The sequence below is a fragment of the Rattus rattus genome, chromosome 11 (genome assembly GCF_011064425.1).
Source record: "Rattus rattus isolate New Zealand chromosome 11, Rrattus_CSIRO_v1, whole genome shotgun sequence".
Taxonomy (NCBI): domain Eukaryota; kingdom Metazoa; phylum Chordata; class Mammalia; order Rodentia; family Muridae; genus Rattus; species Rattus rattus.
Window position 1 is genome coordinate 85645986 of NC_046164.1, and position 26348 is coordinate 85672333.

The 26348-nt window shown below is 41.8% G+C and overlaps 1 protein-coding gene across 1 annotated transcript; it reads left to right on the forward strand.

The window, feature by feature from the left end:
* Positions 1-4995: 4995 nt before the first annotated feature.
* On the forward strand, positions 4996-22947 carry Ppp3r1 (protein phosphatase 3 regulatory subunit B, alpha). The gene is made up of 5 exons (XM_032916012.1): positions 4996-5036; positions 17704-17880; positions 18910-18969; positions 19337-19521; positions 20840-22947. Exons 1-5 carry the CDS (start codon positions 5024-5026, stop codon positions 20885-20887), a joined length of 483 nt encoding a protein of 160 aa, XP_032771903.1. The 5' UTR covers positions 4996-5023; the 3' UTR covers positions 20888-22947.
* Positions 22948-26348: the final 3401 nt, after the last annotated feature.

Consider the following 26348-nt stretch of genomic DNA (forward strand, 5'->3'; position numbering starts at 1 on the left):
TAGAAAAGCTATAATGAAAAGAAGTTGGGGTTGGGGATTTGGCTCAGTGGTACAGCGCTTGCCTAGGAAGCGCAAGGCCCTGGGTTCGGTCCCCAGCTCTGAAAAAAAAAAAAAAGGAAGAAGTTGGGATTTACTGTCCTTGTTTTTACTCTTAACCTCTTCCTACATAAACCTGTTCCTTAATTTGTTTATAATCCTAATATATGAATCCTAGTAGTAGATGATGTATTCATAAAATAAGAAAATATTAAGTCAATAGAATAATGCAGAGTTGATATATTATTCAAAACTTTTACCATTGAACCTTGATCTCCTGATCTTCTGGGGCGGTATGCTGGGATTATAGATCTAAACCATAGCCTGCCCCCGCTTCTTTTTCTCAGTTGATTTGCAGTTGACAAATAACCTCTTTTTCAAATCCTTAAATTTTGGTTTGTTAATCTTTTTGATGGATGTTTTAGTTTTAGTTTTACTTTATTGTAACTGTTTTGAGACGGGGTCCCACTGTGTAGCCCCAGCTGTCCTGACACTTGGCATGTCGACCGGGCTGGACATAGACTCACGGAGATAACTCCTGCTTCTGCTCCTGGTTGTTGGCGTTAAAAGTGTGTGCCGCTGTGCTGACCCCTCCTTAGTTTCGAAAGCCTCTCAGCCGTGTTTCATGGGCCAGGTTAAACAACAGGCTCAGATGATGCTCTTGCCTCAGCCTCCTGAGCACTGAGCCTGGGTTCATGGATGAACTCTCCTCTAGGTGGGGTAGGTTACTGTATATGTTAATACTTTCAATTTTCAAAGTTGTATCTTTACTGAAAGTCTTTTCCCTGAGTCTAGATTGTGTAAGTTCTTGACAGACACAAAATCCGTGGCTATCCATAGACGACTTACAGTCCCAAAGTTATGTTTTGGGGACAGTATTTGAGAACAGTTTATACTTTGATCAGACCTACACACACATACACACTATATATTCCTTACAAATTGTTCTGTTAAGGAGGGCTAATAGTGAACTCTTTTTTTTTTTTAAGAATTTATTTATTAATAATAAGTATACTGTAGCTGTTTTCAGACACACCAGAAGAGGGCATCAGATCTCATTACAGATGGTTGTGAGCCACCATGTGGTTGCTGGGATTTGAACTCAGGACCTCTGGAAGAGCAGTCAGTGCTCTTAACCACTGAACCATCTCTCAGCCCCAATAGTGGACTCTTTATGCAGAAAAAGTATCCTAGAATATTAATACACCAGTTTAGTGAGATGTAAACTTCTATAATAAAGGTTACACCCGATTATAGCCATGTAAGAAGAATCAAGTGTGCTAGGGACTAGTCAGAGTATAAAAACCTAAAGTATGAATAGATCAGATTAAATTAAGGACTTAAAAGTAGTTCTCTATCTGAAAGGAGCGAGTTCCTTGGAGTAAATCATCGATTCCTGGCCCCAGGAGAGGAAAATGTAATGTGGTCAACATGTTCTGAACGATGTGTGTACATACTGGAAGGAGGAGGGACCAACCCGATGAGTAGGAACAAATGCTGCCCAGATTTGAAGTGGTTGAAGCATCAGGTTAGATGATATTAGTGAATGATTATAGCTCAGTGTCCTAAAACCCATGCGTCTATGCCAAGTATGGTTGTGCACACCTTGAATCCCAGCACGTGGCAGCACAGGCAAGGGGCTATCTGAGTTCAAAGCTAACCTGGACTACTGTGTGAGTTCCAGACCAGCTAGGACCCTGTTTCGAAAAAAGAAAACCCTTAATACCAAACAAGTTACATTGGAAGAATCATAAACTTAGAGAACTGAACATTTTAAGTGTTTCTCCGCCATTGGGGATTCCTCGGGTTAGCCTCTGGAGCCATTTTTAAATTGGGTCATTGGGTAGTTGATGTCTAACTTCTTGAGTTCTTTATAAACTCGGGGTATAAAATCAATGTACTTTATACAATGTACAACCTACTCTGTCAGGTGTAGGGTTTATGAACATCCTTTCCCACTCTGTAAGTCAGTGGATACTCTGTCAGATGTAGGGTTCATGAACATCCTTTCCCAGTCTGTAAGCTGCCATTTTGTCCTTGTTGGAAATGCCCTTTGCCTTACAGAAGCTTTACTGTTTCGTGAGGTCCTGTTTATCAATTGTTGATCTTAGAGTCTGAGCCGTTGGTGTTCTGTTCAGGACTTGTTTCTCCTGGACCCACTCATTGAAGGGTATCTCCCGTTTTCTCTTCTGTGAGATTTAGTGTGTCGGGTTTTCCTTAGGTTGAGGTCCTTGATGCACTTGGGCTTGAGTTTTGTACAGGGTGATAAATAAGGATCTATTTTCATTCTACTACATGTAAACATACAGTTAGACCAGCACCATTTGTTGAAGATGCTTTCTTTTTTTCCATTGTATGGTTTTGGCTTTTTCAAAAAAAATCAAGTGTCCATAGGTATGTGGGCTTATTTCTGGGTCTTTGATTAGATTCCATTGGTTTGTTTCTGTACCAGTACCATGAAGTTTTTATTAATATTGCTCTGTAGTACAGACCTGGAGGGCTAGGATGGGGATTCCTCTGAAGTTCTCTTATTGTTTAGGATTGTTTTGGCTTTCCTGGGATTTTTAGTTTTCCATATGACGTTGAATATTGCTCTTTCAAAGTCTATAAAAATTGTATTGGAATTTTGATGGGGATTGCATTGAATCTGTAAATTGCTTTTGGTAAAAAGGGCATTTTCACAACGTTATTCCTGCCTATCCAGGAGCATGGGAGATCTTTCAGCTTCAGTCTTTCACTTGCTGGGTTAAGAGTTACACCAAGATATTTTAGAGTTATTGTGAAGGGTGTGGTTTCCCTAATTTTTTTTCTCGGCCAGTTTATCATTTGTTTAAAGGAGGGCTACTGATTTCTTTGAGTTAATTTTGGATCCTGCCACTTTGGTGAAGTTTGAGCTGCCTTGTCTGCCCTCAGTGGGGGAGGATGTGCATAGCCTCCCAGAGACTTGGGTGCCAGGGTGGGTGGATACCCAAGTGGACCCCCAGGTTGACAAACCACCACCAACAGTAAAACAGGACCAATCCTATTGAGGACCCCCACTCCTACCCCTAAAGACAGTGTCATGTAGTCTAGGTTAGCCTCGAACTCACAAAGTCAATGAAGATTACTCATTCTTCCCCTATCACCTGATTCCTGGGTCACCAATGTGCACCACTGTGCCTGATGTAATCTTGTTGGGCCATATTTATGATATGTATTATAGGAGATAGAATATATTATGTGAAGAGAATAGGAGAATATAGTATATGAATAGAGGATATTATAGGAGAATAGAATACAGATTTGCTTTATGATTTCTCTTTATAAATTAGGTGGCAGGGTATAATTATGGTCTTTTCTGCATGGCTTTTTTTCATTGTCAGACATTGAATTATATGCCGTTTTGCTGGATTTTGTTTTGTTCCTTTAGAGTGCTTGCTTGTTTTGTCCTGCCCTCAAATCACTTGGAATTAACTTACTGAGTTTATGGTTGATTTTAAAAAATCTTTCTGCAGGGTAAGCTCAGAATAGCCTTTTAATTCATGGCTAATGCAGACCTTCTGAGGACTGTACCCCAGTGCCTTGTCTGCACACCCTCTTAAGTCACAGCCAGCGTTCCCAGCTCTGTAAGCATCAGAGATAGTTAACCCACTCAACTAGTTCTATCCTTGACTTTGGGGATGGCCTAATGCAACTGAGAGCTCTCTGTAGATCCCAGGTTGCTACAGATGTTAGGTCTCTGTATCTTCCTTCTCTCAGTAAGGTGCTGTTCCCCACAAATATAACCTTATACTTCTCAGTTCTCCGGGGACAGACCCCAGGCGCCTTTTTTTTTTTTTTACACCAGTGACGGCAAGTCATTTCTGAAAAGTCCTGCTTCACGCAACTTCCCGATTTGCTGTGCTGGACTAGCCACGGGGTTGAGGTGATGGTACTCCCAGTGGTCAGATGTTGTCAGGTCTTTCTGGTCTGTGTTTCGATCAAAAAACAGCTCTTTGCCAGGCTTGCTGGTACACACCTTCAGTACATGTGAGACAGGGGCAGGCAGGTTCTTATGAGTTCAGGGCTGGCCTCTGCAGACTAAGTTCTGTGCTAGACAGTTTCATAGCAAGACTACTATTCAAAATGCCAAGTACGTAGCTCATCGCCAACACCAAGCTAATGGTTTTACTCGAGGGGTTCATTGTCAGGTGACCTTGTGAATGACTTGGTCATATTGGACAGTGCTTGAATTCTGCCGTCTTTCTTATATAAGTTTAAAACATGTTGGCTTTAGGAAACTTAGGCCTGAATTTTTTCCCTAGAATACCCTTTCCTTCCTCTAGTAGGGAAAGTACATAAGCAACAGGATGGCTTCTTGAGTAAAGAAGTGCTTGGAAGCAAGTTTTCAACGGCCGTTTTAGATCGGGCTCATTAGTGTTCTGCTAACATCTTGCGGGATTTTGAAAGTTCTGTTTTAGTGAATGGATATAATTGGTAACAAGGATTTTCTCCTTAACAGTTCATATTGCAGTCTCATTAAACTTTAAGTGGAAATGATCAGAATGTTCTCACTCTGAGACTTTTTACCAAAAATAAGTTCATTAGCCTAATGTGTTGGCACAAGCCTATAATCCCAGGGCAGGAGATTCAGAAGTTCAAAGTCATCCTTAGCTACGCTGGGAGTTCAAGCCAGCCTGGGCTTTGAACCTGTGTCTCGGAAAAGAAATCAAAAACCAAAGAGCTCCTCCAGAAAGACAAGCAAGTGCCTGCCAGCCCCTGATTTGTGGGGTTTTGTGTGTGTCGTGTTGATGGTGTTAACAAATACTTGATATGTTTTCTTATCAGTTAAAAAGTAAGTACAGTTTATAATTCTGGACATAAATTTATGTTTAAAAGGTGTGGCTCATTTGTCTCTTGCCAATAAAACAGTTGTTTACTGTTCTAAGGATGTTTAGGTGTCTCCCATAACTAACTGAGTCTCTCTTCCTTCCTTCCGCAGGGGAATGAGGCGAGTTACCCTCTGGAAATGTGCTCACACTGTAAGTTACCGGGACGGCGACAAGCACTTGTTTTCCTTATGAGTCTGGGTTGGAGGGGGCAGGCATACATCTCTGTGATGTACTTGTTTTCGTATCAAAGGTAGCATGCATTTAAAATGGAGAAGGCATGGAATACACGTTCTTTAAGTAACTAGTATAGGGGATATTTAGAAAATAGATTTCATTATTAATATATGCACAATGTTGCAATTACAGATTGAACCCCCAAATCTCTATGAACTAAGGAGGGTTCTTTTCAAAGTGAATTTGTTATCGTGTTTTTTGTTTGTTCTGGTTTGTTTTTTTTTTTCTATTTGTTGATCCACAACCAATTTTGTAATGTGAATAACTGTCCCCAGCATTCCCCAAATCACTGGAGAAATGGAATTGCAAGAACACGAAAGCTGTGTTTCGTGGGCTAGAACTTGTCACATAATCGGGATCAGCTGCCACCTGGACTAGAGGGAGGGGAAACAGATGTGTTAAATTTGTATTTTGCCATTTGAAAGTTGACATTTTTGGACCTTGATGGAATGGGGCAGGGTAACTACGTGAAGACCAGCAGATTTCTAGAGCGAAAGTCGGTTGTCAAAGACTTCTTCAGCTACCATAAATGTTTCTTTATAAGCTTGGGGATGGCTTCTTATTTTTAATTGCATTTTACTTTATCTCTACATTGTGGGTGGGGCAGGGCTCACAAGTTTGCCTCAGTGTCACTGTAAGGGTAGAGATCAGCAGGATTTTTGTGGGGATTTTTTCCACAGAGATCTGTTCTTTGCTTCTAAAATGCTAGGATTAAACGCATCCATTAGTCGGTGCCCTGTTGCTGTGGAGAGACACCGTGACCGTAGCAGCTCTTATAAAGGACAGCTTTTCATGGGGGCCGACTTACAGTTTCAGAGGTTTAGTCCGTTGTCATGGCAGGAGCACGGAGGCATGCGAGCAGACATGTCATGCTGCTGCATGTGTAGCCGTGTGTTCTATGTCCAGGTCCCCTGGCAGCAGGAATGGAGGCCTCTGGGCCTGGCTTGGGTTTCCCCTCCAGTAACACACTTCCGCTGACAAAGCCATGCCTGCTAATCCTTCAAAAGCGCCACTCCCTGGAGGCCAGCCATTCAAGTCTGTGTGACTATGGGGGCCATTCTTGTTCACACCACCACATCATGACTGGCTATTGTAGTCTTATTACTGTGTTTGGATGTGTTTGTACATGGCCTGCCTGTGTGGACACGTGTGCCACGGCGTGTACATGGAAGTTAGAAGACATCCGTAGAGTCTGTTCTTTCTTACCTGTATGTGCGGTCCAGGGATTGAATTCAGGTTGCCTCAAGCCCCTTTACCCCCTCAGTCATTTTTGCCAGTCCAGGTCTTAACTTTATTATATACATTAGATGGAAGCTTAATATTTGAAAGGCTGGATGTTAGTTTAGAATTAGAATTGTGTCTGTGGTTGCAAAGTTCTAGAGCGAGAAGCTTAACATTTACTTTGTAGTTTCCTAATTTTAGGATAGGCAGTTTCATAGTGTGGCTTATAAATGTTCTTAAAAGTTTAATGCAGGGCTGGAGAGATGGCTCAGCGGTTAAGAGCACTGACTGCTCTTCCAGAGGTCATGAGTTCAATTCCCAGCAACCACAAGGTGGCTCACAACCATCTGTAAATGGAATTTGATGCCTCTCCCTCCCTCCCTCCCTCTTTCCTTCCCTTTTGTCTTCTACCATTCAAAATCAGTGTCTGCACCCAGGTATAGTAGCGTACATCTGTAATTCCAGCCTTTGGGTGCTGTTTCAGAACAGTTGGGCATCAGAAATGAAGAACACGAACGTGGATAGTCTGAGATCTTGATAATCAGAGAACCAAAAGAAAGAAATGAAGTCTTAGTCATTTTTGTTTTAAGGACTGGTGGTTACCAGGTGGCTTGGAAATAAGTCAGGTCTCCTGTGAAAGGGCGTTTATCAGGAAAGGGTGGGCAGGCTCTTTGGAACTGGAATGGAGACCGTGGTAGGTTAAGACAGTTTGAAGCTTCTAGGGTTCTAGGTCATGCTGTTCTCAGGACGACCCCCGTTGGCCCTTTTACTATGGCTGGTTCTGTTTGCTCTGAGTCCTCTGCCTTGGTGCTGCTTGGGTTTTGCAGTATTAAAACTGCTCTTCTCAGTTTGAATTCGTTTGTACTGTTGTGTTTTTTGCAGTGTTCTGAAGCCAGTTTCTACTTTTGCTTTGCTCTCTAGCCCAGATCGGCCTGCAGCTTTGTAGACTGGCCGTGAATTTAAGTTCCCTCTGGTTCAGCCTCCCATTGGCTCATAGGCATGTGCCACCACATCCAGCTTAGTGATTCTTGGCTTTTTTGAGACAGGATCATGTGTGTATCGGGCTGGCCTTGAACTTTCTCTGTAATCAGAGTTGTCAGCTTCTGATCTTCCTGCCTTGACATTCCGAGTACTGGAATCACAGGCATCTGCCGGTATCCAGTTCATGAGGTGTTGGTGATGTCTGGCTTTTGATAATTTTGAAGTATCTAAGAATTTTAATCTAGAAGTACTGAAAGCCCACATGAGTACTTGGTTTTTAAGTTTGTGGTTCCTATCTAAAATCTGGCCGTTTTATTTTCGTTTTTAATTACGTTTATGCTTAGGTCTCTGTGTGCAAGTGTTTGGGAGATCAGAAGATGTTAGTTCCCCTGAATCTGGGGTTAGGAGCAGTCGTTAGCTACTAGATGTGGGTACTGGAGTCTGGCCAGGTACTCTGCAAGGGCAGGGAGTGCACTGAGCCATCTCTCAGGCCCTAAAGTCTTCAAACTATGGAGGTTTCATGTTTAAGGAAACAGACGGCTATCCATATGGTAATATATCACTTTAATCTTCACATTTGTAGTAACTTCCTCTTCTTTTGTACATTTGATAGTTGATCTGTTTTGTGCAGAATATTAAACTGCTGGTCTGTAAGGACTTTTTATTGATTAGATTATACTCACTGTGTGTAGATAGTGCCAGGTTGCAGACATCCATTTCAATCCAGTATATAATGTGCTGTATTCACATCCCCCTGTTATTTTCTCCTCCCCCTCAGTCTATCTTGCTTCTACTTTCCTGTCATATAAACTCAAAACTGAGAGGAAGCATGCCGCTTTCTCTCCGACTTTCCGTTATTTTGCTTACATCCCGTTCTTTCGTAAGAGTCCTTCCTGTGGGGCTGTGTTGGGTGGCATAGCTGGGTCACCTTGGCATCCACAGTGGCTTTGCTAGTAGACACTCCCAAGAGCAGCGTAGACAAGCCCCACCCGAGTCTTTGCCAGCATTTGATTTGTTTTTATGACAGTCATTCTGACTGGTGTGAGTGGAGTTCCCCCCTGGTCGAGGACATTGAACATTTTTTTCTCTGTGTGTGTGTGACAGTTTCATGTCATCTCTTGAAATCTTTTCATCTCATTTACCTATTTATTGATTAGCTGTTCGATATTTGTATTTGGCATTTTGTATTTTGAGTTCATTTTAGATATTTATTTTCTGTCTGATAAATATATTATAGCTATCTATCTATAGATGGATCTAGCAAAGCTTTTTATCCATGTTTGCTGTTTAGAGTGTTTGAAATGTATGTTTATTTGTTTGTTTGTTTGAGGGTTTCTCTGTATAGCCTTGGCTGTCCTGGAACTCACTTGATATGGCTTTAACAAGGAGATGCTGCCTGCCTCTGCCTCCCGTGTGCTGAGATTGAAGGCTTGAACCACCATCACCACCTGGCCTTGAAATAATTTTTTAGTTCTAGTTTTCCTTCTGGCCAGCGTGTTTCCATAACTATTACCTCGAATGGAATGGCTGATTTTAAGAAATTAGTATCTATTGTCCAAATTGTAACTTATTTTTGGTTAATAATTTGAGATGTCTTACTGTTTTAGGACCACACCAGATTCCACATTGGAGAAATAAATGTTTAGTTAACTTCAGAATAAATCAAATAGCAGTAGCATTTTGAATTCCTTCCCACCAAATTCATCCAGATATTAGTAACTAAGGCAGAGAAAATATGCCAGACTTGGTGTAGATTTTGGGGACAGAGACAAATCTTGTTGGTTTTCCATTTGTTTACTTGCTTCCCGTGTGTGTGAATCTGCATGCTCCAGGCAGTGTCCCTGCCTGTCTGCCTGCAGGTTAGAGGACCAGGCAGTCACTTCTCTCCTTCCAAGTGTGTTCCAAAGACAGACCTCAGGCTTCTGTCTTCATTACCTGCCAAGCCATCTTTATTTCGCAGTCAGAAAGAGGAATTCCAGTAGGACTTGTTTTTTAATTTGCCTTTACATTTTATTGGCAAAATATGCATTTTGTATTTTTCTGAATTATCTAGACCTGACCTGTTAGATATCATGAGGATTCATTTAATCAAGAAAGTGCTTTAAAAGAAATAATATGGTTTCTAAGGTTGTAAATTTCTTATTTCAAATAGTTTTCTGTGTGTCCCATTTTGAATATGCAGCCTTTTCTTTGGTACGGTGTTACTGTGTTTAGTAAATTCCCGGACCAGCACCCCCAGAAACATCTCTTGGTGTAGCACTGGGACAGTTCTGAAAAATTTACCGTGAATGCCGTTGCCCTTGGAGACACGGTGTTTTCGTATACTTGGGATGCAAAGCCAACCCAAAGGCATTGGGTATTCCTCACAAGGTGACAGGGTGACAGTTCCTGGGAACTGAAGGCAGAAGTCTGAGCATGCCTAAGGCTTCCCAGAGCTACACATAAGTCGTCTGCAGTGTAGCCATCCGCTGGAAGCATGAGAGCCTCTGCTTGCTCCTGACAGAGTTTATGTAGTTGAGCTTCTGGTCATAGCACAGGATATGTAGTCAGATCTACAAGACCATTCATTCACACTGGTCTTCAGAACAGGTTATATTTTAGCTGGACCAGATTGACCACCGCATGCAACATTTCTAATATCAGTACAACGTATAGTCACTTGGTTAGACTCTATGAATACCTTTTTTTGTTTGTTTTGTTTTGTTTTTTAACATAACAAGTTTTTGTTTTGTTTTGTTTTGTTTTTTTTAAGCCATGGTGGTTTGGAATCTAAAGTAGAGACTTTTTTTCAGATAGAGTTCTTCTTAGAAGACTTACATGCCTGACTTTTTAAATTCCTTATAAGTTTCATTCATTATCTTATATCTTGATTACCCTCCAGCTCCTTCCACATTCTCTAACACATCTCACTCCTGACTTCACATCTTCCATTAAAATGAGTATTTTTACCCTACCAAGTCCATTCAGTGCTACCCCTATGTATGTGGGTTCATCACAGGGCTCTGGAGAACCTACCAGTACCAGCCATCAATAGCTTCAGCTCAGGGTGGGGCCTCACACCCCTCCTCCATGCTGGAACTTAACTGGCTTGATCTTGAAGTTGGATTTTTTTTTTTTTTTTTCAAAATCCAAGTTATGTTGAATAGTAAGAGAATTCTTTTGAGAGTGGAGAGAACTTTGAGTTGTGAGCATTTGGCTAAGGTAAAAGGAGGTCTTCCCTACCAGCTGTTCCAAAGCATGGTGACAAGGACAGCCTCCTGTATTCCCTTGAAGTCAAGACCGGCTCTATTCCTATCAGTAAAAGATTACATATAAGTAATCATAAAGGAATTAGAGTAGAAATGCAGTCCAGAGGGTGTGGGGCTTTGTGGTATAGTTAAGACAGTGTAACTCAGTTTTGACAGTCACTGAAGGTGTCCACACAGGGAGTTAGCACATATTTGAGGTGAGGCATGGGAATGTACAAATTTATCCCTGCATGTGTGTTGAAACCCAAGAAAAAAAAAATGCATGAATCAGTTATCAACCATGTGGGTTCTAGGGATCAAACTTAAGGCTTGGCAATAAACACCCCCACCACTGAGCCATCTTGCCAGCCCAAACCTAAAGTTTTATTACATAAAAAGTGGGTGGGCGTACCCGATGGCGTCCTCGTCAGAGAAGCTGGGGGCTGGGGACTCTTTTGTGTGATGTTTTTCTAATTGATGACATCAGCTTGTTCAGTCTGTGTTAGATTTTTGTCTCCCAGGAATTCCCATAGAAAGACTAAGTACTTATAATAGCATATGGTATCCCATTTATGTCCAGCTTGATAGAATGGCCATTAAATTTTATTTTAATTTTATGTAACCTTGATTAGCCTGTAGTGCACTGTACAGAACAGGCTGGCCTCAAACTCACAGGGACCACCGTACCTGGAACCTGTTAATTTTATGTAGCTTTACACTTAGAAAAATTAATGGAAGAATTAGGCTTAAAGCCCTAGTTAGTTTTGAAAATTGATCTCATACTGAGCTATTCTTTCATTTAGCCACTAATCAAGAGATTTAAAGATCATAGGAACAAGGAAAATTCTATGTAATTAGACCAAATTTTGCAAATAATTTAAATATTTGTCCAGTAAAATTATTCTGTGGTTACTATGAGATTAGCAGGAATACACTAAGTAGGAGTAATTATTTCCAGTAGGATTTTCTTCCTCTAAGGCAGCAGCTTTCTTTCAGGTTGCAACAACCCAAGAGAAGGTTTCCAGGGGGAAACATTTTAAGCTAACATTATTAGCTGTAGGAATGTAGCCTAAAAACTACTCATGGAGTTCAGTGGAACATTGAGTACAGAGCGGGGCTGCAAACATAGAAGAGTTGGTCCACGTTGAAAATAGACAAGAATGGAACTTAAGGATAAAGCGTGTTACAAGTAGGTTTGTGAAAAATAAAACAGAAAGATGCACCCAGGACAGTTTACTGAGCTTGTAAGCGTTCTCAGTGCTGACATAAACTGTTGTCTGCCTTTAATCTAATCCTGGTATTTTGGAGGCAGAGGCAGGTAGATCTCTTGATCTAGGCCAGCTAAGGACAGTGACCGTTTGTTTATTTGTGCTACAGAGACAACTCAGCAGTTAAGAGCAGCACGTATTGTTCCTGTGGAGACTGGAGTCCATACCCAGCATCCAAGCCAGGCAGGTCACAACTGCCTTTAACTCCTGATCCAGGGGCTTTAACCTTACCTCTGACCTCTCAGGGTATTACATACAAATTTACACTTACTCGGAGAGAAGGAGAGAGAGAAGACAAGGTGTTACCAGTTTTTAAGTCTAAACCTGGGTCTAAAACAAGTTGTTAAATATAAAGGAAGGGCGGCAGTAATGGACTCCAAAGCCACAGTGTTTCAAGAGAAGGAGACCATGACAGAAACAGTACAGTGGTGATCAGAGTATGTTGGAGCCTTAAGGGAAAGAGAGTTTCCCTTTAAAACACTAAGAGGAACTTGACAGAGTGAGGGGAGTGGGGGAGGAGACGGGGACAGAAGACAACCTAAGATGCAGAGGTGGGTGTCTCTGAATGATCCGGATAGCCCGGAGGAGCTTCGGCCTGGTTAGGACCAGAAGTGGGGATTGCTGCTGCAAAGAGCTGGGGCCTGATCTCAGGCTTGGGAGCCAGCCTTCTGCAAAGCACTGCTGTGTGTTAGGGGCAGGCCCACATTCTAACAAAAGTGAAATCAAGATCACCCATTTATTATGAATTCTTCTGCCAAACCAAGCCTTTGTTTCTGTCTTAAATAAGCCTTATTGCTGCGTATATTAAGTCTGTCTTCCGCATTTCTTCCTTTAGTCCCTTCCTTAGTCGTTAGTTTGGTAATCGACTTGCAAGCCTGTACTTCAGTTAGGATGGTGTTGATCCACCAGTTTGTTAGAAGAGGTAGAAGAGGGTGAAGAAAAAGAAAACAAGGCCAGGTAGACTGAGACAAAGCTGTGTTATATTCACGTGTATGTACACACACACAGCACGTCATCGGCACAGACTAACAATTGCACCAGTAGATAAATGGAATTACATGAAATCAACAGTGTTAGGAGAGTAAATTTTCAGGAAACTAAAGTTTACTAATTTGGTGTGCTCTGAGTCAGAACAAGGTAATAAAATCTCAACCTAAACACCTTGTAGTGCAGGCCGGAGGTCAGAAGGTGATGTACTTGGGCTAATATTTGGCTTCAGGGGCTAATGAGTAGAGAGGGAAATGCTCTTGCAGATGGACAGTTCTAACAAAAAAAAACCAGAGAACCCTACAGTTCTTTCACAGATCAAGGGTCCACATGCGACTGAGGAAGTTTCCAGTGGGTTTTGTTCGGGGAATAGAGGTGGCATCGAGTTTCACCTCCCCAAGCTCCCCAAAAGATGATATAGCGCTGTCTTTGAGAATTTTTCTTTTCCTGGAGGTTCCTAGAGAGGAAGGGAGGAGAGAGTGGTGAGGGAAAGCCAGAGAAGAGGAAGAGCTAAGCTAAGCTGGGGCCCTCAGAACTCACTTTGAGTTCCAGCAGTGTCTCTAAGGTGCACTTCCTGTAACTCAGTATTTCTTTCCACTAGATGGCGTCCCACCAAAGGGACCCAGATAGCCTACCTAAAGGACCCAGAACCAGAAATAAGCACTTCTCCAATAGGAGCCAGCAAGGAGGCAGGACGTCTCCCGCCTTCCTTCTGTCCCTAGGAGAGCTCTTAAAAAGCGTAAGCTCATTTTCCGTCTTTCGCCAAAGCATCTGTGGAGAGTCCGGGAAGACTATTTTCTCAGATCCATTCTCTCCTTTGTCTAGGGTGGAAACTTTCTGGTCAGGGTCCAAAGACTAAAAGCATCTATGAGAATTGACTTCGCATCTCTAGATTTTAGCATAACTCTGAAAGAACACATACACAAAAACATTTTACCATTATTACCTTGTCCCCTTTAACCTGTTTCCAATCCGGAATATTCAAACCGCCATTAGCTATAAACCAAGGACTGACTTGTTCTATAGTTTTAACAAAATCTTGGTCTGTCTTTACCTTAATACTAGTATCTTGTTGTTTGAGTAAACTCACAAGCTGATCTACAACCAATAACGAGGAACTTGTAGTTCCCATGGCTAAGACAAAACCTTTGTAGCGATACTTACTTTCAGTTTTGTCCCGTGGTCCCCAATATGTTCCGCTTCCTTGCCGGCTGACCTTTTGAAACGATCCCATCAGGTTGTCCTCTCTTTCCCTGATCTCCGTGGGACCTCCAAATGATATTCATGCCAGTGTGTGAATATCGGGCGTAGGTCTGCAGGATTGAAAGAAACACGTACACGGGTCACCCGTTTCCAGAGAGTGCCACCAAGGCTTAGCTCTGATCTCCTTATATACCCGAGGCAAAAGCTGTGGGAAAACAACAAAGCAGGTGAAAATCCCCAAGCAGGAAAACAGGAGAACAGGAAAAATCTGTGTCCTGGAAAGTCCCTGACCCAATCAGGGGCATAAACAATTTCTTAATAACGAGGGAGAAGATTGCCAGGGAAAGTCCTGGGCCCAAATCAGGGCCTAGAGCAGCTGCCAAGGGTGTAAACAACTTGCTATAGCGGGCTAAAAGGCTCAGCAAGGGGGAAGGGAAACACCCCAAGGTAGGGCCCAACACTTTCCTCCTCAAGTTTGCAACTTGGCTAACAGCATGAATTGCATTTAAATTTGTAATGTATTTCTTAGGTAGCTTTTAAAGTCCTGTTAGACTGGATGTTTTTCATTTTCCGATTGTCTACAGTTGAAACTTGTAGTATGTAAAAAAGTAAGTGAATAAAACATACAGGGGCATCAGCTATTCCCCATTTCCCTAAATGCTTTCAAATTTCCAGGTAAAATGATTAACTTTAAAATATAAAAGCAGCTACTAATTAGCTTCCCCCAGCAAATGCTTCCTCTCCTGGAGTTTTGGTTCCCATTTTAGTCTTTTTTTCCCTCTTTCTTGAAAATTGTGGCCTTTTATGTGAGCGGATGGGATGTGTTGGGTTGGATCCCTGCGCTGCTGTGTAGTTTCCTTGCCTTCACCCTGGGATATTTGGATCCTCCCATGCTGTAGTGAAAGCTTTATCTCACACTTTGGGGGTATCATGAGACAGCCCAATACCCAGACCGCCTGTAAGTGTGTCTTCCTGGCACACATGAAGTTTTTCACAATTTAGGAGGGAAATATATCATCTCGGGACCCTTTGAGGCCATTCAGTGTCTTAGGATGTTTCCCTTGACACCTACCCTACAGGACTAGAGAGATTCGCCTCTTCAATGTTTCTATGATTAGCTGCTCAGAGAATTTCTATACTAAAAGCAGCCGGGTCATAGGAAACAGAAGAAGCAAGCAAATACTAAGCTAGAGGAGTGGTAGGGGAAAAAGACAAAGAAGGCTGTGGCAAACTTTCAAATGAGTATCATGTTTAAAAACAAAAACAACAAAAAACCCTGTTTAGAACAGCACAGGGGAGTATGGACCATAGAGGAAGTCCAGGCCACAGGGAGAGCTCCTTGCTTACCTTTGAAGGCAGTGAGACCGCTGGGTGCATGGTATTTGGTGCTGATTAGTGAGTGACTTCCTGGGAGTAGATCCTTTGAGTCGTAGGTTGGGTTGTAAAAACACTAATGTAGGGCCGGTTGGTCATGCTGCACTTTAGTCCCAGCACTTGGGAGGCAGAGGCAGGTGACTCTGAGTTTAGGCTAACCTGATCTACAGAGTGAATCCTAGGATAGTCAAGAATGCACAGAGAAACCTTGTTTTTTGTCTTTTTTTGGGATTTTGTTGTTATTGATGATGATGTTTGGGGTATGAATGGGGCAAAAACAAACTATCTTTCTCCCTCCCTCTTTCCTTCCCTCCCTTCCTCTCTGTACGTACGTAAAGCACAGATCTGACTCCAGTGGGAATATAGTTTATTCTCTATTCTCTATATAAACACAACTGGCTGTAGTTCAGGAACAGAATTAGGATACCGAGCACATTCACTATTCAGTTCTTTTCTTCATAGCTACAAAGCAAAAGCAAGTTAGAAAATTAATGTATTTACCAAATTTATTGCTGAAGATCCGTGGTAGATGGGTTACTGTAAGTAGGGAAACCGTCGCTGTAGGTCTCTATGCTGTCTGTTGTTAGATATCTGTAGCTCGTGGGTTCCTGGAAGCCAGTGATCTGCTGAATTAACGGACCCCAAACGGGACTGTCAGTAGGGCGTTAGGTCAGGGACAGAGATAGATGGTAAGTGGTTATTAAAGTCTAAGATATTTAGACTGTACCTGGAATATACTAAAAGTGTAGAGTCATGAAGTTTTAATCAGTCAGCTCCTTTTTAAAGAAATCTTTAGCATAAGTGTGGCATTCACTTCAGTTCACCATAATTTATATTTAATAGGTAAGCTATTTAAAAAAATCTGCACTCAGGAGGCAGAGCCAAGCAGATCTCTGAGCTCGAGGCTACATAGTGAAACCTTGTCTCAGAAAAACATCTTTCTCTTTTGAAAGAAAATTTAATCTTTTCAAAGCTATTCTTTTAAAAGGTGGCAAAGTTACTGCCCACAGTTTGTTGAAACATTGAGAAGCACAATAGATTGAAGGCTGTTTTCCTTTTTTTAAAGGGAGAATGGGATGTTTGAAAGGTGGTATCTATCGGATGTTGAAATATGCTTCAGTACTTATGCAAATGACCCATGACTGTACCACGTACTGAAGGAAGGGCGCTAACAGGACTGAGCTCAGTCAGTTACAGAGCTGTGTGCATGGACGGTAGACTTGTAAACCTACCATTTCAAACCTGAAGCCATGTTGGATGTGTTACCCTGCAGCTGGTTTCATTCACTGCTGGCCATAGGAGGCCGTGCTTCTGTGGAGATGGTAGTCACACCGCCTTGCACAGTGCATTAAGAGAACTAAATTTCCTGTTTTGCTTTCCAAGTGTATGTTGTCTTATCTTCAAACGCTCTTTTTCTCGTTTTGTCCTCCACCCCCAGGCACTGTTCATGATTTTGCCTTCCCAGCTGGCTTTAAATATTCTAGGTAATTAGGGCAGGCGCCATGCTTTTGAAATGAGACTTTTCTGTCTTCCCTCAGAGAAGTAGTACATACACCAGTGTGCACTCTGTTACTCCTCTGAAGAGTGCGAGGCAGTGCGGTCCGCTGTAATTCCCAGCTGCCATTGTGAACACCCTGTTCTGCCTCGTGCTCCGTTGCAGGGGCCTCGGGCATAATTTACCAGATTACATGATGTGTTTCACTGTGTATCACAGAGCAAGCTTGGAGAGTTAGGGGACTTTTGCTCAGCTGTCGACTGAAGTGTATTTGTTTGGAGCATTTTTAAGGTGCATGAGGCCAACTGTGATGGCCATTAGATTTGTTGTGTGCACCCCCGCGGGTTGGTTGGGGTTTTATGGCATCTGTAAGTTCTAGAGCATCAGTACCGGGAGAAGTCTCCACACACCCATACGTTTGCATGTTTACTGACATTACTCTGCTCCTTTTGAGCTACAGTAGATGTCAGTGCCTTCCTGTGATCGCGTGGTCTGTACTTTAGTACCGCAGGTAGTTTTTGCAGTATCCATCTGAATATGGTCTTATATTTTAAATGCACACTTTAATGAAGATGTAGATAAAGGTGCCATGGGGCAGAGCAGACATGACTCAGCCTGTGTCGCGGGCTCCATGATCCGCTTGGTAAAGCAGCGTCACCTTGGGGTAGTTGGCTGCCTGGCGTGTCATTGGCACTCACCGAATGGGAGGAATAGACAAATGCCTCTGAAGGAGAGGAAGCACTTCCTGTACTTACTGAGAAGAATTTTGAAGCTTCTGAGATCAAACTGAAAATTAAAGTTTTGCCGCTTTCTTCATTTGCTTTTAGTCGATGCTGATGAGATTAAAAGGCTAGGAAAGAGATTCAAGAAGCTTGACTTGGACAACTCTGGGTCTTTGAGCGTGGAGGAGTTCATGTCTCTGCCTGAGTTACAACAGAACCCTTTAGTACAGCGGGTCATAGATATATTCGACACGGATGGGAATGGAGAAGTGGACTTCAAAGGTAACGGTCATTTTGTTTTTAAAGTCGTCTTAAAGCACTCTTAAAGTGTCTCTATCTTTGGTGGTCTTATAAAGATTATGGTAAAACGTGAAAGTCTGTGTTACCTAGATTTTAATTATTCTTTACTTCATAAGTTAGCAGGGGATCTATTACAGTGTGATCTACTACAAAAAGGAACATTGCCTATTTCCTTGTTTTAAGAAAATTTCCTTACTCGAGGACAGGTTAACGATATAGAAAACTGTGTTTTTTTCTTGTTTCTTTATATTATTTTAAAGACTGAGACCTATACTGATCTGCTTTATTTTAGCCAGACACCAAGGAATCTTTGGTGCAAATATTGATTAATTTATGTATCATTTTATATTTGATCTTACACTTCTAAATAACGTATAACTAGTATTTTCAGTGTTCTTGTTTTTTATTTGTTTATAAATTATTGTTTGCCAAATAGTAAAGAAATTCTTTTTCAAGAACTTTCCAACAGTGTATTTATGTGATTTTGAAATTTGGAATGGAAACAAAATAATTTTTGTTTTGTTAAAATAATGTAGTCTTCCTTATCATAGTCTAAAGAAATTGATTAAATAAATGTCCTTAAAGAGTGTTTTTGAGTATTAATGGCTCACAGGCCTTAACACATAATTTGAATTGGTTAATCTTGACAACTCAAATTAAAAATTAAAATAAATAAAATGAAATAATTGTGTTTGGAACCTTAAAAAAATGACAATATTGGAGTCCAGAGAGATGGCTCAGTGGTTAAGAGCACTGACTGCTCTTCCAGAGGTCCTGGGTTCAATTCCCAGCAACCACATGGCGGCTCACAACCGTCTGTAATGGGATCTGATGCCCTCTTCTGGTGAAACCAGAATGTATATGTACATAAAATAAATACTTCTTTAAAAATTAGCATTTTTGATTTTTCATTACTTTTAATACTTTGTACAAGAAATAGGCTTTTGAATGTTGCGTTTCTTTATAAAAATTAAAAGTTGTGATTTGTAAATATTTTCAACTTCTATTTAGAATTCATTGAAGGAGTCTCTCAGTTCAGTGTCAAAGGCGATAAGGAACAGAAGTTGAGGTGTAAGTATTTTCCTTCTTAAACTGCCACTCCACATTGTAATTTAGACTTCTAAAAACATTTTAAGACCCTTTAGTCACAGTGGGAGTCATCCATGATGTTCGCAGCTAGGATATTTGAATGCTGTGTCACCGTTAGTGTTATAGTGGGAAGACATGTTTCTGAGACCAGGCGCACACAGGCTGGAAAGCAGTGCTAGTCATCTCGCTCCATCGCTTAACCTTGTAGTCAGCTGTCAGTCCAACATAGGTAGCGTCTGTACTTTAAAAAGTGCCATGTTCATAGTCCGGTAATACTGTTTTTCATTTTAAGTATTTGTTGTTTGCCCTTTAATTGCAGTGATTTTCCTTTTCCCCCCTTTTTTCCCAGTTGCCTTCCGTATCTACGACATGGATAAAGACGGCTATATTTCCAATGGAGAGCTCTTCCAGGTGTTGAAGATGATGGTGGGCAACAACCTGAAAGATACGCAGTTACAGCAGATTGTAGACAAAACCATAATAAACGCAGATAAGGACGGGGACGGGAGAATATCCTTTGAGGAGTTCTGTGCTGTAAGTGAGAGGCTGACTGCTCTATTAACGCTTTTAACGCACTCAAGGACAGTGTACCAGACGGTTTTATCAGCATGCTTTGCTTTGAAGTTCATTTCAGTTTTGTCTAATTGCCCCACATTCAAGTTTTGGAGTATGTTTTAAGCACTGATAATTAAAAGCTGCTCTTCTCAAGAATTAGTACACACACAATCAGATAACGGGCCTCGGGAATGGCACCAGCAACTGTGGGCGATGGGAATCTCTGTGTATTTGGAGGCTGGAGGGCAACAGCAGGTTTCTGCCTCCTGTGCAGCTAATTATTTTGCCCTCTTCCCCCACTAAACCTAAAGCTCACTATTTCTGCTGGACGACCCGGCCTGCAAGCCCCATGACCTTATGGCTGTCTCATCTGTGCAGCCGAATCAGTAGATGCTGCCACACCCAGCTTTTTCTGTGGATTCTAACTTAGGTCCTCAAGCTTAATGGCAGACTTTTTACCAGCACAGCTGTCTCCTCACAGGCCCAGGCATTTACTTGTTGGTAGCCTCTAGAAATTACAACTGGGACATGCTTTAAGGTTTGCTCAAAACCGTGCCTGTTCCTCTGACAATAACGTCTTGGAGAAGACTTGCCCACCACCATGCAGGAGGCCCTGGGTCAGGGCACACCCAGTACTGCAAGGAACAACAACAAAATCATCCAAAACTGGCTTGAAAATGCTCAGTGGTGAAGAGCAGCGGCTCTGTTCTGGAGGAGACTTCAGAGGAGAGCATCTGCTTTCAGTTCCCAGCACCCACATGGCTGCTCACCCTGCCTGGAACTACAGTTCAGAGCTCCTGACACCTCCACACACGCAAGCAGAATGCCAGTGCACATAAAATAAAAATAAATTACATATCAATATTAAAAAAATGCTTCTGTGAAAAAGAGCCCCGCCTTATATATCTGTTATACTTTTGGTAAAGTAGTATTCTACTTTGCTTTCTATTGACTGTGATAAAAAAAACAATGACCAAAAGCTGAGCTGTAATCTACAGTGGAGAAATTGGGGCCTGAGCTCAAGGCAGGAACCTGTAGGTAGGAGCTGTTCCCCATGGCTTGTTTCAGTACCCCCACCTGCCCAGGAGTGGCACCATTCACAGTGGGTTGGGCCCTCCCACATCAATCATCAATCAAAGTGCTCCACAGACTGGCCCGTGGCCAATCCGATGGAGGCGTTTTCTCAGTTAAGGTTCCTCTTCCAGGAGATTCTGGCCTGAGTCAAGTTGACGCCCCAACCCCCCCAAGAAAGAAGGATGTGATTTCCATACTAAAAACCTGTTTTTGTCTCTTGCAGGTTGTAGGTGGCCTAGATATCCACAAAAAGATGGTGGTGGATGTGTGACTCTTTGAAGACTACCACCCAACACTTTTGCTTTCTTCTCCATCTCTGAAGATCTGCTCAAGACGTCCAGCAATGCTCTCTGTGTATTTAAATGGAAGTATTTTTCTCTGTGAAGCCACATTTTCCAACATGAGCCTCATGAAGCCAACTAAGTGTTATTGAACTCCTACTCTCTCAATAACTCAGTGTAGCACTTTAAAGTTTGAGGGGCAGCAGCATGAAAAGAGCATATCAGTGTGGTGGGGAAAGGGAAGGGGTGGCTCTTTAATTTATTTTTCTTCATCTTTTATAACAAGAAAGTATCTATATATACATATGTAAATATTTATATATAGATATATGTAGCTTTCTATATATTTAGTAGGTTGGCTTTAATTTAATATACTTGATTCAGAAACAAAATGTTAGAGTACAAAAGTGCCAAGCAGAACATATACCATCCTTACTTTTATTTCACAGTTTTATATGTAGATAGAGGATTGTACAATTCGCGCCAGGTATTAGGCCAGCTAGTTTCCTTTCTCTGTGCTTTCTCCTTTGAGAGATTGACAAAGCATTTGTTAATGCCCCATTATTTACCTTAATTACACTTTTGTAACGAGTCTGTAACTTTATTTATATCTCTGAGTATCTTTCCAGGGACTGTGTCTTACTGCCGAGCAGCGTTTAATCCATCTCTGTTGGAGGTCTAGTTCAGTGCTGTTGCCAAGAGTGGGTTCTTGTGTCCATAGAACTGCATATCCTGTGGCTGCTTCAGGCTGATACTTTTTAAGTAGCCGCTGTTAATTTTTATTAAGCGTCCCTGAGAAAAAATATAATTAGCAGTTGTGATTTTATCAAGGTCAGAAGTTTTCTGAGGCAGTCATGACTTTTTTAAACGTATTATTTAGTGAAGAAAATCCAAAGCAGTCATGCAATGGCTTAAAACATCCTTGTTTCATTGTACACAAGGAAACACTTGTCACTAAACTACAAATCATGGGTTTATTCATGCATTTCAAAAGACAGTTAACCGGAAAAAAAAAATCAACTGATACTTAAAGAGCACATATTTATGTAAAATCCTGTTTGTGGTTAAAATGGCGGAGTATCCTGCTAATCTATATGCCGTAGGAGAGCAGATTTTTGCCCACATTTATATTTTTAAAATTTCTTTGCCGGATAGAAGGCAAGATAGCACATGATGGATTTTTGTTGTTTTGCCTGCACAACTAGCGATGGATGATGATGTAATAGATTTGTGTGACGTAAAAGTACGTCATGGTCTACCACATGACGTTATCCCTTCCCTTCTCTGCAAAGGTACTGGAAGTGAGACATTCTGGATAGTTTTATATGGCAGTCTTCCCTATACAGTTTTTCTATATAAATTGGTTTTGTAATCATGAGTTGTAAAGGGCGGGTCGAATCGAGGTGAGGGAATATTAAATAGAGTCCGCCTGCCTGCCACCGCTGTCCCCTCAACTGAGTGCTGCACACCATGGGCTCTGTCTGTGAGAGAAAAATCCCGGTGCTTGGTGTCTTTGCATGACATGGAGTTTTGCATGTAGATCAATTTAAAATGTACCTCTTGTTTACATAATTTGCATAATTTTAACAGATGATGTTGCCAAACTTTGGAAATGTTAATACTCAAAATGAAAATCTCCACTCCATGTAACTACTTTCTCCCTCTGGATCAGCACATGGCTTGCAATCCCAGCCAGTGGTGTGATCTGTCCCAGTGTCAACCGCCATGTGCTCTGCTTCAGGAGGGACTGACGAGTCTTTTGTGAATTTTTTTGTACATAATTATTTGTTACAAATATTTTAGCAAATGCTTTCTATATCTCTTGCTTGTGCATATCTTGGCTGGCGTTGTGGAAAAAAATAGTGCAAACTATTTCCTTACTGGGGAATGAGGGGGTTTCTTTTTTAGTTTGTGTGAGGGAGGTGGGGAGGGTATGGTTTATGTTGAATGTTTAAATTTTCTTCTGCATGATACATGTCATGTTGTGAAATCTTTAGAGAACTTCATACTGTATGAGTAAGAAAATAAAATATTTGAAACTTGGCTTGAATGTATTTGTCAGCTTGTATTTGAAGCAGGTGTACTGCTACAGTTGATAATCCTGTTCAGGCTTTTAGGGTTTTAAAAACTTGGATAAATGTTTTGTTGTTCTGAACCATAGACTACAGGTGACATAAATTGTTTTATCTGGAATAAACAAGGCTAAATGTTGCAAAGCCCTGAGACTCCACTGCCCTGACCTGGGCCTATTACAAGTGCCTTGAGAGAGTGGCCTGCTTCTCGCACCTGTACAGCAAGCCATACCCAGTAACCAATGCCCGTGATACATTTGCTCACCTGTGTGCAGGCTCTTGGGTTTCCTTCACCCAGACTCAACAGCATTCATCCTTCTTCCCCGCCTTTGTCTTCCCTGGTTATAAAGACGTTTTAGTCATTTGCTTGTTTTGCACAAATCTAGGTTTTCAGAGCATCGCCTGGGTGCCTCCGGTTGTTCATTAAAGTATTTAGTGAGTGAGTATGTGCTCCTAGATAACACGTGTGCCGATTTCATTTATTTTTCTTGGCAGCGTCTCGCTAACAAACTGGCCTTGAGTTTCTGTAATCCTGCCTCAGCTTTCTGAGTGCTGGGATTATTGAATTTTTTACAACTATAACATGAAAATTTGAGACTTTTTTTTTTCTCTGTGTAGCTCTGGCTATCCTAGAACTTGCTTTGTAGACCGGAATAGCCTGGAAGTCAAGGGATTGCCCCTGCATCTGCCTCCCTAATGCTAGGATGGATTAGAAGCTTGTACCACTATGCCTGTGTACTGCCACGCCCAACCTACTTGTGACACTTAAACTACAAAACCCTTGTGTACTCAGCATTGTAACAGTTGAGATGCTCGTGCCAGGTAAATGATACCCCAGCCAAGTGCGTTTAGGTTGGTGGGTATGTTTACACCAAGATGATTTGTATTCAAGGGTCTCAAGGTCACGTGCATTAAACTGAGTGGCTGCTTTAGAGGACTGGAAGAGAAAATGGCTATTCAGTGTGAAATGAAAATTCTTTTAAGAGTAGAAGAAAATACTTGTAAACCATATAGGAAAAAAGTAATCCAACCCAAAGATCTACAGAACAGCAATAAAACACCTACTTAAAATATGGGTAAAGGACTTGAGTAGACATTAGTGCAGATACACAAGTGGTCCCTAAACACAGGAAGTGATGTTCAATAGCACTGTCCTTAAGGAAATGCAAATGCACGTCACCGTGAGATCCACACTACAAGCATTAGGCAGTATTACTGTTCTTTCTCATCCCCAAAGCAAGAAAAATAGTATCAAAGACAGTTTGGGCCACCTCTTTGTTACTAGTGAAGTCGCAGAGACTCAGTTCACAGCCAAAAGCTGGAAGCAGTCCAAGTATTCTGTAGAGGAATAGGTAATCTAACACATGTTCTAACATGAACAGTTGTTAAGTGAGACCACTCCACTCCCATGTTGATGGGATAATGATGTTTCTGGAGACAAATACCGAACAGTTTGTGCCAAGGGCAACAGGGAGAAATGGAATTGGTGTTAAAATCTTGTTCGGAGCTTAGGAGGCAGCATTCTCAGGGTGGTGCACATTACAGTTAAGCAGTATTAATATCTACCAATTACAAGTTAGAGGAAAGCTATTTAAGCAAGCATTTTTACTGTGCAGAATGTTTTAGAAAGGTGTAGACAAGAGGGTAAAGATTTACTTCCTTGATAGTTCTCAGAGTGTACATTCCAGACTCAAACTGATTTAGAGCTTCTAGGTCTTAATGCAATCTTTCATTCCCTATCCCCTAACAAAATCAAATGGCACGGTTCTTTGAAAGTTTCTGGTGATTGTGGTTTCTATGGCCAAATAAGCAGTGTTTCTCCAAGGTAAGTATTTTACACATAATAGGTACTTTGTAACTTACTGAATGGCTATGGACACTTTGAAAAATGTAACACTGTATTGCCCCAGTCATAACAAGGCTCTTGGAATGGAACAGTTGAGCCTTTCTCCACATACCTGACAGTCCTTAACTTCCACCCTTATCACTAGTGCTGAGAGTTGGAGCCCAAATCTGGACTACCTAGGAATCCCCAAATTATACCATGGCTTTCCCTAAGAAACCCTTCTCTTTTAACCCAGCCTAAGTACTAATGAGTGAAGCACAGTGAGAGTTGTGATAGACGCAGAGGATCCAAGACTGTAGCTTTATAGCTAACAGATGAGTCCAACAGCAGGCAGTGCCACAGACACCAGTGAGCTTTCAGGCTGGCTACACTGGACTGACATAAGGTATTAAGGGAGTTATTTGGTCCAGGTTAGTATTAACTACCAGTAAGACGAATGCATGCATTCATTCATTCACTCACTCACTCATTCATTCGTATTCCAAGAGTTACTTTAGCACGGTACCCTTTTTGAATGCAGGGTGGTACTCAGGCGGGAAGAATACAAATACTGCAATTTAACGGAATCTAAACCTCAGGCAAAAATTACATTCTTAACTCTGCCCCAATTCCTTAGAATTAAAGCCAAACACTGTTACCTAGCCTGGATCACTTCAGACACTTAGAAAGGTATTAAATACACAGACCTCACTTCCAGAAAAGCACATGGTAACAGTCATCACAATTTTGAATATCTCACTGGGCAGAGTGACGGTGGGTCTGTACCTCTTAAATGCTCTACAGACTCCACAAAGTGCCCCAATATATCACCCTTTCAACGAGGTCTGGTGATACTAAACGTTCTCCTTTGGTGAGACACTCCAGCAATACACTGTGGGCAGACGGTATATCCGTAGTCCAGAGCAGTCTGGACAGCAGCACCTCCTACTGCCGAGAGAACCGGAGCTTAACAAAACCACTACCAAGCAGGGCGTGACAGCTCACACTTGTAACCCTGGCACATGCCAAGTTGAGGCAGCAGACCGACCCAAGAACTGACCCAAGCTTGAGGCAAGCTGGCCGATATCGTGAGTTGCAGGCCAGCCCGGAATACACATTTTTTCCTCAAAAAATAGCCAGGAGAGATTTCTCACTGTTTACGAGCACTTGCTGCTCCTCCAGAGGACTGCGGTTTAGTACCCACTGCCCACATCTCAACCATCTATAGCTCCAGCTCCAGGGGACATCTACACACAGGGTAGGCATACACACACACGTGTCCACAATAAAAATAAAAGCTGTGCTGGATGTGGAGGTGTACAACCTTGAATCCCAGCACTCAGGAGGCAGGAACAGGATTTCTGTGTGTTCAAGGCTCGCCAGGGCTACACAGTAATACCCTACCTTCAAACAAACACACACCCTCTTTATGAGATCTGGTTCAGTGGTTAAGAGCAGTTATTGACCTTTTTCAGAGGACCTGGGTTCAGTTCCCAGAAAACATGGGGATCCACAACCTTATCCCAGTTTGGGGGTTCTGATCAACTATGGCCT